This window comes from Lagopus muta, chromosome 9 (genome assembly GCF_023343835.1).
Source record: "Lagopus muta isolate bLagMut1 chromosome 9, bLagMut1 primary, whole genome shotgun sequence".
In the NCBI taxonomy this organism is placed as follows: Eukaryota; Metazoa; Chordata; class Aves; order Galliformes; family Phasianidae; genus Lagopus; species Lagopus muta.
In genome coordinates, this window is record NC_064441.1 from 15,127,982 (window position 1) to 15,143,902 (window position 15,921).

Below are 15,921 nucleotides of genomic sequence, written 5' to 3' on the forward strand. Positions count from 1 at the left end.
ACTGCCATAAAGGCGCTCGAATGTTTCAAGCACTTCCAGGTGTCACTGTATTTCAGTATTCAAAGACATGCATTTTCCTTATTTATTTCACCTAAGTCTCAGGCTTTTCAACTTCAAGAATAAGATGGTAGCTAACGTTATATATGAGAACATATTTTATTTATTATTGATGTGCACCATTTCCCCTTTATGAAGGATCCCCTAATATCTGCACACCTGGCAATGGTGGTTTGCGAGCTTTGGGATTGGAAGTCTCATAAATGATACAGAAAGGGAGAAACAATTTGGATTAATCAGCTGTAACTTAGACCAAAACAAACAGAAAAGCACAGCTAAGGAAAACATCTTACCTGAGAAGCAATCATTCAAATGAATATATTCTCTATGGCCAGTCTGCCACTTAAGTTCTTAAGCACAAATTAATTGCAGGTCCTGATGGCCTCCAAGAACAATGCTGGGTAATAAACAGCAGAACCTGCGTTACTGTTTGCGGCTTTTGGGGGGGTGGGGAGGAAAGGAAGAAGTGCAATTGTCTTAAGAAACTTTAAATGAGGGTTGCTGTCTGCCATTTTTGTCAGTTGAGATGAAATGTATAAGCTATTCATCCATGCATTATTCATTTATTCTTCTTCTGTGTGTTTGTTATAAACCTAAATAAATAATACATCATTCTAGGCAGAACTCATATAGCTTGGGAAGTAAATGGTGCTGCTCACAAGGTCTACAATTCAGCACATGCAAAGCAAGGACGGTCACCTGGGATGCATGTTGATGCAGGGACCAAGAAGTACTGATCATTCCCAACGCATCTCACCTCGCACCCTACAGGGTGGCACAGCCTGGCTGGAGAGCATCACCAAGGGCACACTTGGCTACAGCAGGGATGGAGATGGGGGATTAGGCTGTAACCTGCACATCAAGAGTGGAGCCACCTCAGAAACATCCCCGGCTTCTACCCCTATCCCTGTTCCATCTCCCAACTCATGGCACAGGGAAAAAGCCACCACGGCTCCAGCAGCGCCCCATGTATTACAGCCCACGTGACAGCAGCACCTGCCCATCCACTGCAGACATGGTGTGCTGAGTAGTGCTAAGGCCTTGAGGAAACCCCAGTGTGGCAGTTTCTTCTTCCCACACACCAGGAACTTCTATTTATCTGTGTTACACATTCAAAAATAGGTTCTGTCTTATAATGGCTTTCTTGATGTGTGGTTGTCTGATTGGTACAGCTGTAAATATATTACAACCTCTGGCAAAGAAAACAAACAGGCTATTAATACCACACACAAGGAACATGGGTAATGCTCAGTGTATAAGCCATTTTTTTCCAAAAAACAGAAGTATATTATACTGTCAATGAAAGACATTTCCTCATCTTTATTAACTACAGTGGTTTGTCTATTCTGACTTCATCTGCTTGCTAATTAGGCAGAAGTTTGCTTTGCATATCAATTTTTAATACCCCTTTTTACAGTTAAGTGAGAGTTGCTGCAGCCAGCTTGTTCAATTAAAAGCAGCTCTGACCTAGTTCCATGCAAAATCAATAGAAAGCCTGAAAGAGTCTCACAAACCATCTAACATTTAAGGAGACATGGCTGAAATGCGTCCCAGAGCTTACTGAGCACATGCTCCTGTAAGAAGCGTGGCTTTTGGGCTTTTGTTTTCAGACGGTGAAATACATATGAGAGCACTTCTGCCTGGCACAGAGCTGCAGAGATCAGCCCTGTCTGCTGCAGGCCTCAAAGTGGGGGAGGGAGGGACTGCTGAGGAAATTTGGCTGATATTCCATGGCTATCCAGGGCTGTTAAGTGGGCAATCCTCATCAGAACTAGAAGATAGGAAGAGACAAAGCCCGCACTGCAAATAACTGCAGACTGAGAAAAGAAGGAATAGATTTATGAGAAAATGTCAACCAAAGCTTTAGAATGCAAAACATAAAGGACTACAATTTAAATATAAAACAGAGATTTTGGAAAAGCATGAAAATACTATAAAGGGAGACAGAGATATTCTCACATGTTAAATATATCGAGTAAACATATTACTTCCCATTAAGCTCCAGAATTTTCTGAGGAACAGTTAGGGGAGCAAGTAATCATAGTGTCATGAAGGTTGGAAAAGACCCCTGAGATCATCTAGTCCAACCAGCGCAGCCCCACCATGCCCACTGAGCCGCGTCCCTCAGAGCCACATCTCTGTGCTTCTTGTGACTCCATGGACTGTGAGCTCCCCACCTCCCTGGGCAGCTGTGCCAGTGCCTCGCCACTCTTTCTGAGAAAAAATTATTCCTGATATCCAACCTGAATCCCCCCCAGTGCAACTTGAGGCCATTCCCTCTTGTCCAAATATTTGATGAAAATTAAGATCACTAGGATATAGTTTAAAAAGAAATAACTCTTTAAGTTTCAACAAGTGGCATTATCTGCCACTTAAAAGATGAAGTTTTAGAAGTTCTCTCTTTTAAGACATACATTTAATATTGATGTTACACTGTAAGAGAAGAAATCTGTGATTTAGTGAATTATCCTTGTGACTGAATAAAATATAGGAAAACCTGTTTATAATCTCACATAGGGAGAGTCTTTCAGCAGGTTTTATTTTGCCACACATTACAGAAGTGATGACAACGTAATACCTCCTGTTTCCAGTGGGGTTATCACTACGGTTAGTTCTGATCCTGCCCTTGATCTTTCGCATGTGCCTATTTTGATTCACACCACATCCTTTTGCAATATTTGGAGTATACACATTGTTTTACAACTATATTACCAAGACAATTAAAAATCAACATCCTGGGATTCTCATCATTAAATAAAATCGCATTCTTGAAACATATATTTCAGCACTCAATCAACAGATTTATATTTACGTCAGAGCAGTCACAACTACGTAATTAAGCAGAAGAACATATTCTCTGATGTTCACTGAATATGTGTCTTTTTATGCAGCTATCAGAGCTGGCTGTGTTATAAGCTGGTGCCTTACACTCAGGAGAACCTCGACATAAACCTGTTCCCCAATGCTTTCTTGGGCTAAAACCTAACACAAGAACATCTTGTGATCCCCACCGTACAAAAAAACCTCATAAGACTGAATAGGCAGTTAAACTGTGAACATGAATGACATTTGCTGTAAAAAAATGGCCTGTTATTAGTCAACCCTTACTTAATGATTTCCTTCCCAACCCTGTTCATCTCACTGCATGTTCATTCCATTATTCAGGTTCTTAGATCTATAGCTTCCGTGTTCTGGAGAGGAACTGATGGTTCAATGGTCACTGCACATGTCCTAGCACAGTATGACAAGAAATCAGAAGGCAAGGGTCAGCCAAAGAAGCTAAAATATGCAGACACTTTAAGAAAAATGTTTTTGAAGGAAGTTCGTGACCTTAAGTTTTAAAGCTTCTCTCCAAAAGTGTCAATCTTTAGTAGAACTGCTGACTATCAAACATGTCAACACTTTTTTGGTCAAGTTTTCTGCTGAAAAACAACCTCTGAACTGTACCAGCAGTTCAAATACAGAGTTTTTCCTTTGCTTGACTACTTAAACTCCTTCCAGAGCCCAGCTCTTCACCACATTCAGTAGGAAATGAAAATTACAGAATGAAACTTCCATGCCATTCTGTCTTTCCATGCTTTTTAACAGAGTTAATCATTTTAGACTCTCCTCCCTTTCTAATTGCAGGTTACATTTTGTGATCTGGTTTTCACTCTTGCTAGCTAAGCTACTGTTAAGCCATGGCAGCACAGACTTCAGATCCCAAGGAAATAAGCAGAATGACAGATGGCCTTACATAGCTCTGGCTGATGCTCATGCTTGCAAGACATTATATTATTACTTTAGGAATTGCACAGCAAGTGTGTCTGTATGTTACAACGCATATAAATAAGAATAAACTACTCAAATACTGTCCAAGCAGGAGAATAGCTGTAGATTTCTTGGACTAAGGTCTACAGCCATTTTACTGCTTGGGCAATGTACATGAATTATGAACTTAAGTCACACACAAAAATGAAGACATTTCCATCTCCAGAAAAATTACAAATACAGTTTATCTTTTTCACAGGAATAGTTACAAGAACAATAGCTCTCCTTACTCATTCTTAAATGCCAGATAAGGTGCTAATTGCACGTTACTGCTTTAATAAAGGAAAAAGAACACCATGAATGGATCATCCTGTTCAGAGGAATAAAAACCTGAACCTTCGTATAAAATGGAATGTAAATGAATCTACCTTTTACATGCATTATCATTTTGGCAATTATTTCATCAGTGTTTCTCTACTTCTTACTTTATCTATCCCCACACTGTTTATACACTCCTACAGTTCAAGGGTTCAATATTTGGTTCAAAGTTATGCATAAACCCAAAGAAAGCAATTTCCAACTCTGCAATTTCTCGTTATTGACAGACCCACAGAAAATTAAGGACAGTACGAACACTGTTTCTCAGTACAGAGTTTAAAAAATTTTAAGACACTACTATGAGTAGATGAGATAATACACTGACAAAAGATGTATAGCATAGGCAGTTCATATGCTATTTTTTCTTAGCCTTTGCTTTATTCACTGCTACATACTCTATCTACAAATGCCCTGATTTGCAGAGTGGTTTTGCAAGGAACAACAACGTAATACAACGATAGGATCTCCCTTGCCATAATGTATCATGGGATCCCCTGAAGTACATCTCGTCTCATACTTCAAGGACCTTTGTATTGGACTTTTAATGATGGGTTTTTAGAACTTTGCTCACTCTGCCAGGAATTGAATCAGGCAGACATGCCAGAAAATCTGTTTTTAAAAATGAATATATAAGCCACTGAGCCCAAGAAATTGTCAGTCTTTGTTACACAGATCAGCATGGTAAAAACACTTTAAGAAACACCAAGAAAAGCAGTCAGCAGTATTAGAGGATTTTAGAACTGAGGGAAGAAACCTTGTTCTTTCCTTTATTCCCCTCCAAATTCCCACCATTTTCTCTTAAAATTATACAGTTTCTAGAGCAAGAACTGTTTCACTGCAAGTGAAGATAAAGCATTTACTTAGATTCCCTCTATTATAAAGAGGCAATGGTGGCAGCTTAAGAGACCTTGAAACAGTTTTCTGATCGCAAGCTAGCACGCAAAGAATTTTCTTGTGAACTCGAGCAGCTACCCTGGCTGTGATGTAGATATTTCAATTTCTGGGGCATGAGGGGAAGCAGATTTTGTGAGCAAAAGTGATTTTTTTGTTCATGGTAAATTTGGGTGAAATTGTTAAGCTTTGCTCTTTTGAAACTTGCACAGTGTTTCACCTTCCTAAAGCTTGCAGTCCTGAGACGGTGGTGGTGGGTTTGTCTGGGGGACTTAGGCCATTTTTCTAAACAAAACTGTGATCTCATTCCTTGTCATTTAGTTTGAGCAGACTGAAGTGCTCTGTCTACATATCTACCTGTGGAAAATGCCAGATGTGCTTAAAAATGCTTCATGAACATTGTGCTTCATAAAAAAACAAGCAGAAGAAATGCAGACTTTCCTATTTAAGGTCTCTAGTTTTACTTTCAGAATTTAACAATTAAAATTTACTTGAATTCTAGATTTAAAATAATCTGATTCTTAAATTAAGAAAAAAATTCAATTCAAGATAACAGCACTTGTTTGTAAAAACAAATTCTACAAGATGCAGCACATGCCTTGAAAAGGGAGCTTTATACTGCCAGCTGGATGGTCCCACCCCATCATGGCTACATCTAGAGACACAGCCAACACCGAAAGAGGTGCGAAGTCACCAGCACCTGTATCTGATTCACTCTTATAAACTCACTTTCTCCCCTTTGGAAAGCTAACATGCACAGAAACCCTTTTTCACATGTTCAAACTGCAGTTCCCACTAAAAACTGCTAAATCTCCAATTGTTGCAGCACATGGTATGATTTTGGTGAGGCACTCTATAGAAGCTGAGTGCCTGATGCCAGGTATTTCCTCTAGCATGACAGTCCATATGATCTTCAAATAAATTATCTCCACGTCAGTTTAAAGATGATCAGACAATCCTGCAGCACCTTCATAGGGTATAGTTTCAACATATTTCTGTTTAGTACAACCATGCACTGCTTTAACAGTCAGAAATGAAACATGGCCTTGTATCAAACTCAGAAGCCCCAGGTAGGAGGATGTTGATGAGCATGTGGAGTGAGGACAGCCACCTGCCCAGGAGCTCTGGCCATGTCCTCAACATCTGGTGCTGCCCACTTGCTGTGCTGCTGGGCTGGCCGCTGCCCTTCAGCATGGCTATGCCAACACCCAAATACAGGCTATGCAAATGAAACTGCATCATTCCTTCACGTCAAAGTCATTACATTCCTACCTTTTCCCTTAGTTCCATCAGAAAAGGGGTACTCAAATGTCCTACATGGATTCCGCCTTTCCTAAGCATGCTGTGAAAAATTTTAACAAATTCTGTTTTTCGATTTCAGTGAAGGTAATACCTACTTATGGAAAACATTGCCAGATTGAACATCTCTTACCACTATTACTGAGATGAGCACCCATAAATGGGTCCTGAACTGTGTACTCCCACTTGAAACAAAAAGACAATAAATTCTCCGATTCACCGTTCTGCTGTACAACTATCCCATTGCGAATACAAGCTGTTCTAGTCACAAAGGACTAATCTATTTTATTGAAGTCAGAGACACAGATGGTGTAAAGTGGAGTAGCTCTTCTGATTTCAAATGTGAAGTAGTGATTTATAACTGCTGAAAATTTGGCCAAAAGGTCAAGATATCTCTCTGGTCTAAAAAGCTTTGTTAGGGAACAAGAAAAAAATCAATGGCACTCAAAACTCAGGACCTATTATCATTATCCACATCCTTAAGTGCAGCACATGTTGCTTTGCTTACTGGTGACACAGTAAGTAGGTGCCAGTAATCAAATTTAAAGAACCTTCTTCCTTTGTTTTTAACAACTTTTGGACAACCCACATTGTCCGATATGATAAGAAAAACTAGAGAAACTGGCTTTTTTCAGTCTTTCACCTGAAATTATCTTTTACTTGAAATCTAATAAACAGAAAGGAGCTATTAATTTTTCTTTTTTACTCTTTCCAAGTTGATTTCTTTTTCATAAAAAAAACATGTTGATTACATTGCTATGCAGAAACTGTTCGTGCAGTCAAATAATATAAACAGAAGGAATAAATAAGTCCATATACATCAATCAGAAACAGCAGCTGTTTCCAAAAAAATCTGAGCAATTATTTATGAAATTATGTCCTCTTCAATGATTCTGTATATGGTCATGATCCCAGGAGGACCTGATTTTCTGATGAGCCTAAATTGCTGAATTAGAAGCAGAGACTATGTCACAGTACCAATTAGCAAAAGCACTGCATATCATCTCAAAATGCATGTTTTTTGGTTTTAATAACCAGAAGTAACAAAGACATTCATTCATCTCAAAAATGGAGGGGACATCCCACTTTTCAGTGACTTGAATGATTAAAGGCATTTTAAATAGCCATACTCACTTTTGAGCGAAAGCAGCAAGAAAACAAATGGCACAGCCTGCATTTCAATCAAGGAATGGTACCTGCCGATTTAGCCATTCAAAAGGGAAGATCCCAAACATTCTATTATCCCTGGTGCTGAATCGCTGGCACGCCATGCTCAGTGAGGCAGTAACAGTGTAGTGAAGGTACCTGGAGACACACAGCCTGCTGCAGAGCTGCCATGCATCCTTTCACACGTTTCATTTCTTAGTATCTTTGTTCCTCAGCTCAATCCTTCATTTTTGGCATAAATCATGGCAACATTGCTATCCTGCTTCTGAGTGGTGAGCTGATTGGCCTTACCGCCACGTTACAGCTTTCCTTACCCCTTATTTCCTGTGACTGCTAATTGGGGGAACACACTTCAGCTTTAACAAGAGGCTCCAGCTGGCCAGACTGGCTGATATGTATATGTAAGGCATTTAATCCATTACCCACATTTTTATGCTTGGTAATTTAGAGATTACTGGAAAAGGACAACAGGTATGAGTGAAACAGCACTCAGGACCATTCAACCACAAAACTCTTTTTTATTTTTTTCCCCCTACAAAAGCCTGGTTCCTCAAGGAAGTTGACAAAAAATGGTCATTCCCATGGTTACACTTCCATTATTTTCAGTTCTGTCTCACAACATCAATTATTGGCACTCACGCATCAAAACAGGAGCACTCCTTAGTGATGGGCACTGTGTTAAAGAGCTGATACCAGCAGATCAGATAGTTCATGACTTCTGTATCTACAGATGCATGCTGCTCAATATGCACACTTACAAGGGAACATCTGACAAAAGCACTTTATTCCTAAACTTCTTTATATCTCAATAGATAGTAACTCACAAGCAAGAGCTGAGACTTATTCAGGCTCTGACTAAATGCAGTGAACTCCGGTAAGAATATATCCTGTCTGTGGTGAATTAAAGCTGATGTTCTCTTACCCTCCTGGCCACTTTCTCTGGCACTAGTGGACAAAGGGAAGGCAACTAAAGTCATCTACCTGGCCTTGTGCAATGCCTTTGACACAGTCCCCCATCATACCCTTATTTCTAAATTGGAGAAAGATGGTTTTGAAGAATGGACCACACTGTAGATAAGAAATGGTTAGATGGTCAAATCCAGAGGGTTGTGGTCAATGGTTGTAAGTACAAGTGGAGACCGGCCACAAGTGGTGACCTTATGATAGGGCAGGTGCCTAGAAATGTCCTGAGCACCCAGCCCACCTTCAGTCCTGCTGGGCACTTTCGAGGCGTTTTGTTGGAACACAAGACATCAAGACCTTGCTAGCCCTACGTGAGATGTCAGAGTCCTGCAAGTGGATTTCGAGCCACCGCGTTTCCTGCTTGAGGAACGCCAGATGTCAGAGGTCCTGCCAGAGACACACAAGGTGTCCGTCACTGGTGGACACAGCACACAAGAAGCGCTGAGAGCCAGAGATGGGAAGGAGAAAGAGCCGGTGGGAGAGAAGGCTGCAGCACCACACAGCTCTTCTGCCTCAGCTCTACGGACATCACTTCCCTGGACTGCAAAAGGAGAAGCGTTAGAAGCAGCTCGAGGTCATCGCTCCATTCCGCTCTGCTCAGCCCCGGTGAGACCCAGCATCCAGGTCTGGGCTCCCCAGTACGACAGAGCCTACCTGGGCACACTGCAAAGAGCCTGGTGAACGGCAGCCAAGCTCTGGGGAGGACAGAAGCATCTCTCCTCCGAGGAGAGAGATGGGACTGTTCCTCCCACCAAAGAGAAGGCATAGGGAGATCTTTCAATGTCAGTAAATAATGGGAAATCCCAAACTCGGTGATAGGTCTCCTTTTGAGCGATGAAATACAAACTCATCCAGGGATCCTGCTGTAAAGAAAGGACAGCGGGTGTGGATAAGGTCTGCTGGTCAAAAAGGTAGTTTCCAGAACTCACACCCTCTCACTGCCAGTGGCACTGTGAGGGTCGGGCTGGAAACACTTCCCCGCCTGCTGCTGCAGCACGATCCGGCCGCGTGGCAGCCGCGCCTGAGGTTGGACGGCCACCGCCGACTCGGGAGAGGCTTTCGCACGGCGCTGGGCAGCGGGGCAGCCGCGGGTGCCGCCGCGCGTCCTCCGGAGCCGCTGCACGCAGCCCCCTCTGCTCCCCGGCTGCAGCGGCACGATCGGGCTGAGCTGCGGGGCTGCCTTTGGGGCAGCTTCCTTCAGCTCCACCTCCGGAGAGGGTGTCGCTGGGATTCTTCTTTTCTGGGTTTGCGCGTTTCGGACGTGTGGGAGAATCTGTCGTAAAGGAGGCGTGGTTGTAAAAGATTTGGTAAAAATGCTAAGAGTTCAAGAGGAGAACTAAGACTTCTAATCGCAGAGGATGAACACACACATTAAAAAGGTCTCTCGGTCAGTGTGCGCTAACCACAGCTTTGTGATGCAGCTGCATTAAGTTATAAAAACCCCAGTGTTTTCCTGTCCACGAGCAGAGCTTTGTAAGATTGTCAAGAAGAAAATAATTTAGATGTGGAGGTTTAATCACAAACAGAACTACATGAGAAGGATTTTCACTTGACTCATTTCCCAAACTTTTCCACACATACTTCTTCACCTGACAGGCCTGTTTTCTAGCTGTCTGGAAAACACCAACATAAAATAATAAGAAAAGATGGAATAAAAGTGGGAAAAAACTTTCAACTATTAACAGCAGGCCTTCAGCCATTTGAAGTTGGTTTTAACTCCCTCAGTCCATGTGCACACTATTTGTCAGTTTATAATAAAATATTTTAGATTCCTAATGCAGCGAGCATCAGCCTGGAACAAGATTCATAACAATTTGTAATCATTTCAACTGAATTTTCAAAGTAGCATATTCACAGATTTCCTCCCTGTCCGCAACTAAAGCTGAAGAGTGAAACTCTGAAGGCAAAAACCAAGACAAGGTACAAAGCTGTCCAAAGCTCATGAATCAGCACCAAGCTGCCCTGCACTGTGTGAGCTAATTTTTTGTGTCACAGACAGACACATAAGACACACGAAACACACAACAGAGATGACTGTTATGTTCTGCAATTCATTAGGAGGAACGCTTTGAAAATTAGCTCAAAACAGTCATGAAGTTCCAAGGAAGTTTCCTCCAAGGAGGAAACTGTAGTTTTAACAAATGAAAACAACACAAACAGAGAGGGTTGGTCACCCCTGGAAAGCGTTCACAGCCATTTCACCCAGAAAAAAATGTACTGCCTTGGGGTAAGTGCAGTTTAGATACGCACCAGCAGCTTCTCCATGTTTTGCTTTTCAATGTGTGGGTATGCCTACATGCAAAAGCATCAGTTTGATACTTTCCCACAGCGATACACATCTCTGTGGTGCAGAAAACATAGCAAATATCCCCAAAAATCTGTACACTGTTCTCATCTTCTCTCCCTCTCTTATCTTTATGAAGGACATGGGTAATGCAGACACTTAGTGCATGCACTGCAAGCAAAGGGACCTTGTTCAACAGAGCACATAACAGTGGGCACACACATCTTCCAAATGCATTAGAACAGTTTGCAGTGTACTACAAGGAAAGCAGATGATGGTGATACCTTTTGAACAGCTTCCCCTTAGCCTTTGAGGCTGACATTTTTTGTAGGGCTCTGCAAACTCTTTGGGCATGCAACCAAGTTACCTCACACAGGTACTGATGAATAATAATATCTATCTTTTCTACTTCTTCACAGTTTTCATGCTTGACATCTTTCTTCAGTTTTTGTAGGTTTCTCTCCATTTTTCTGCCTTTCTTTGTGATCATATTCCACATTTTCATTTCTGACTTGGCCTTAAAATTTATTTTCCTTTGTTCTTCTCTCTCCACCTTCATAATTGTGCCTCAATGCATATTTAAGATGCTAACAGCACACAAGAGAACTTTTACTAGAACACAGCACAATAAGTGAACAGCCAATAAAATCTAGATATGCACATCACAACTGCAGCCAGTGGATGCTGAGTGAGCTCAGTAACAGGGCTGAGGCTTCAGCAGAATTTCCTGTCTTTCAGAAAATGTGGCCCTAAGGTCGCAGTCTCCTTTGTATCACTAATTTATCCCAATTTCCCACTAATCTAATCCCAATGAATTCTACAATAATAAAATGGAAGGGGAAAAATAAGGGGAAAATGCCAGAACAAAGAAAATAATACACAAAGGAGGAGTAGGGCAGCTTTAACTCAGAGGAGATAAGCTTTGTGCAGTCTCCTTCCTCAAAAAGAAGCCCCCTCAAAATTGTTACAAACTAAAAGACAGTGAATAAATTCTGAATTTGGACTCTAGTGCAAAATTTCCACAAAGTCAGTTGCAGTAATAACAATAAAGATGAGAGAGAATTTTCTCTGTAACTGCTGCAATATTTTCCAAATACACTCAGCTGAATATAAAATGTAGGATTGTGCTTTTTTGGGGGACTAGCATATGGCAGTGAGAGCTTCAGACAAGTCACAGGGGGCTGAATCTTAGAGGATTCAATGAGATGTGCTCAGAATAATTTCATAGTTAGAAGCACATATTCTTAGTTTCCTAGCACAGTTTTATAAGAGCCACTTAGCTTCTGTTTTGTTTCTTTATTAGCCTCTGGATTCTGGAATTTGTTCTTTATGCTGAAACCAAATTACACTGAAGTGACAAGTATAAAAACATGGCAGTCCCTGCAAGTCCCATGCTATGCATTTGCTCTCCCATAGCTAACTAATCCAAAACTGAATTACTTTAAGCTTCCAGTGTGATTTACAGGAGCAAGATTTCTTCAAAACATCTTATGATTAGTTCAGTCTGCGCTCGCTATCACTACATATTATCACAATGTATAAATGTGACAGTTTGCTGGATTCTACATTCAAATCCTACAATTTAGGGTTTTCTTTTGTTCTGTTTTGTTTTATGGTAGATCATTTCAATGCAAAATTGCAGGACATGGAATGTTAGCCCTATATGTGTTTTCAATGCATTTTAAAAGGACTTCTACCTCTACAATATCTGAGCACAAACCTGATCCTTCCTCAGTGCAGTAATCCCATGAGATTAAGTCATACTGTAAATACCAGATGAATTACAATCAGATTAGATGGGCAGTCTGTTCGTTTACTCAACACAGCTGCGCTCCAGAGTCTTTTCACCACTAGTCTCCATTTATAAAATGCATGCTTTGTCCCTAAAATAAGTGAACAGTGTTTCTATTTCATGACTCTTTTGTATTACCATTATTAATTACATTACTATTACCAGTGACAGGACATTTCTACTTCCTAATGAGGAATCAGAATGCTCCTTGAGAGACCAAAGCTGTTCTTGATACAGATCCACAGGGCAAGATTTATTTTAAATATATCACTGAAATACCCTTTGATAGTCTGCATTCTATTTCAGTCAAGTGGAATACAGAGATCTTTTTGGAGTTTCATATGAGAAAGACATACATCGATTTCCTGAAATTTCCCGGGTCTCAGCAGATCCATCACAAGTATTTCCATAGTTTCCAAACCCAGTACTTTTGCCTACATCAGTAAGCGTGAAATCATCACATTTGTGAGACTCAACGCTAGCTCTGGCATTTGGAGTTTAGAGAGAATTTCTACTGACTTAGCAGTAAGAATTGTGTTTATTAATGTTCAGACTTGTCTGCACTTTGCCAGAATCTCTACCACATCACTACACAATTATTTATAAATGCCAAAACACATCCTTCATAAAAAAGGACTCAAGTGAGCTGCTTACCAATGGGACGTGTTAGAAAGCTGCCAGTGCACTTACTGGTACCACAGGCACCTTGTGATCAACCACTGCTCACCTGAGCACTACCAGAATTAGGCAGACCAAGGTAACCTGGCCACACCAGCCTGGGATGCCTGTGATCAAAAAGCAGAGGTGAGAAGCAGGTGAGCATTGTCCATGAATACTCAAAGCAGTGCTCTTGTGAGTCTCCTGAGTATGCTCCAAAGTGATGAAGTTCAGCCCTGACCTCACTGCTATCAGTAATGCAACAGAGCAGCGTAAATGCAATCAGTGGAAAATTCATCTCTGATCTCTATTAATTTATTAGCCTGGAAACAAGAATACCTTCTTCTAACAGACAAAAGCCACTACACTCTGTCATGTTACAGCTGACAAATAGGTAAAATGTAGCACTTGCACAAACGTAAAATCGGTTGTTTTTTGAAAAGAATTTTTCTGTTAGGCAGGCATTAAGATTACAAAGTCATAAAGTGATTTTAAGGAAGTCACAGGAGAAAGCATACTGAGCACACTCTGCACTCAGACAAAAGATGTTATGGCTGAGTCCCACTGGAAGACACTGCCTTTTTGACCACTGAACAGGAACACTTATTTTCAAGAGAAATACTGGTGCCAGATTCTGTTTTCACTCACCTGTGACTCCTGCTAATTTCATTAGGAGCTTCCATATTTCACTAGCTCAGAAGAAGTGCTTTGTGTGTATACCTGTATGCACATGGGACAATGGTTTTATGATACAGCGTACTCAAAGTCAATATTGGCTTAAGGCTTTTCTACACAATTTCCTCCCATCCTTTCCTCTGTGTGTGGGTAATGTGTTTTAGGTCATGTTGGCTTTCATATTGATTCACAGTCTCACAGTCTCACTGTCACAGCTGAAGGAGATATTCTGTGGCACAGGACAGGAGGAGGCAGTGGGAGGGGAGGAATGCTTTAAGCTGGTACCTCAGGTTTCCACCATATACATAGTGATTACTGGCAAAGTTAAGGGTGATCAGTAGAGGCCCAAAGAAACTACTGTCTAGATATTTCATTACAAGTTGCTCAGACAATCATCCTTAACATCCATTGCAAAATTGAAAAGGTGAGATCCTGAGAAGATCCTCACATGGGACATCCCCTCACATGGGACGGTTATGATGGAAAAGTGAATGAAAACTGACTCCTATTGCAAGACCAAGCCATTAACTGTACACCTGTCTGACAAGATTTTGTACTGTGGTACACATGACTAAAAATCCTTAAGATATAAGAATACAAAAGCTAACTTTAACAACATTCACAGTTTTAATAAAATCATTTTTCTTCTAGTTACAAGACAATTATATATGGAGTTCAGAGTTCTGCAGTATTTGCTTTTTGCCAAGTATTAGATTTAGTAAAATACAGTGGAAGTTGTTATTCTATGAGTAAGACTGAGAAAAATAATTGTATTAAGAACTTACTTTCTGCAGGTTCCTTAGATCTTCTGCCACTAGAGGACTTCCTCAGGAGACTTCGTCCTGAGGTGAAGAGGCTGGTTAATTCCTCCAGAGGACTGGTAGGTGTCCGAGAGCGGGAACTGCTCTGAGATGATGACCCGTAGGTACTGACTGAGACATTTACCATCTTTCCTCCTTCTTGCAATGTATTTCGGGCTGTAGAATGAGGCACTGATGGAGAGCTTCTTGAGAGACTTCCTGAATGTACAGAGTCATAAGGTGGAGGTCTTTTGAGGCTTAAAGGGGTAAGAGACCTACCCATACTGACAGGAGAGGGTGAGGCAGAGTGACTTTTAGGATAACCATGTGGAGACTGTGTTCTGTATAACGTAGAAGGATGAGGAGGTGAAGAGGTGTGCCCAGGGGTGCTAGTTCCATGAGATACCATCTGCTCTTTCTCCAGTTTTTGATGGCCTGGTGTATGAGGTGGCAATGAAGATGGAGAAGCTCCAGCTTGTTGTTTTATGTAAGACACGTTTTCTAAAACAGGAAGCTTTGTGACCTCCAGCGGAGTTAGAGGAGACTCGTCAGAATTTGGGGAACACTGCACTGGTGCTGGTGGGAACACCAGCAGTGGAGGTCTGTGAGAAAGCAGATTTGGAAATGGTGGGGGTATATCACAAAGCAAGCCCTTGGGAGTAGATGGCACTGAAGTCTTGGTGAAATCGAGGTCAGGCACTGTGGGAGTAGCACACTGAGAAGAACAAGTGTGATGGTCGTATTCACATTGACATTTTGAATCTTGGCCTACATCATCAAATATAGGGTATTTCATCTCCTCATAGACTGCTTCACTTTGGTCATCTTCATCTTTTTTGAAGTCTCTGAGTATATTCCCAACCATTTCAATATAAACAGGCTCTTCTTCCTCTGTGTCTGGGGCAGGACTGCTGACCTGTGACAAGGACGCATCCCTAGTGAGTGGTGTCTTCATAGGGCCATGCTTTTTGATGTAAGTTTCATCGAAAGATGTGCTTAACTGAGTGTTTGGATTTCGTTTCGGCTTAGGAGGTGGAATCTTCTTTGTATATTCATCACTGTGAGGTCTTGGTTTGGCTGACACTGTGAACAGAACAAAATATAAATTCATCAGAAATATTTAACAATCTTTGTCAAACACAGGATCACTGTAACAGTCTTATAATTCTAGAATGGATTTCATGAGACCAGCCTGTTGCTGACTTTTT

The 15,921-nt window shown here is 41.2% G+C and overlaps 1 protein-coding gene across 7 annotated transcripts in view; it reads right to left on the bottom strand.

Annotated features, from left to right (window-relative positions):
* The window catches only part of NYAP2 (neuronal tyrosine-phosphorylated phosphoinositide-3-kinase adaptor 2), a 153,271-nt gene that overhangs the window by 37,952 nt on the left and 99,398 nt on the right, over positions 1-15,921 (bottom strand). For all 7 annotated transcript variants that reach the window (XM_048954995.1, XM_048954999.1, XM_048954997.1 and 4 more), the window contains one exon: positions 14,699-15,796. In XM_048954995.1, coding sequence (XP_048810952.1) covers positions 14,699-15,796 — 1,098 coding nt within the window. The remainder of the gene's footprint in view (positions 1-14,698; positions 15,797-15,921) is intronic.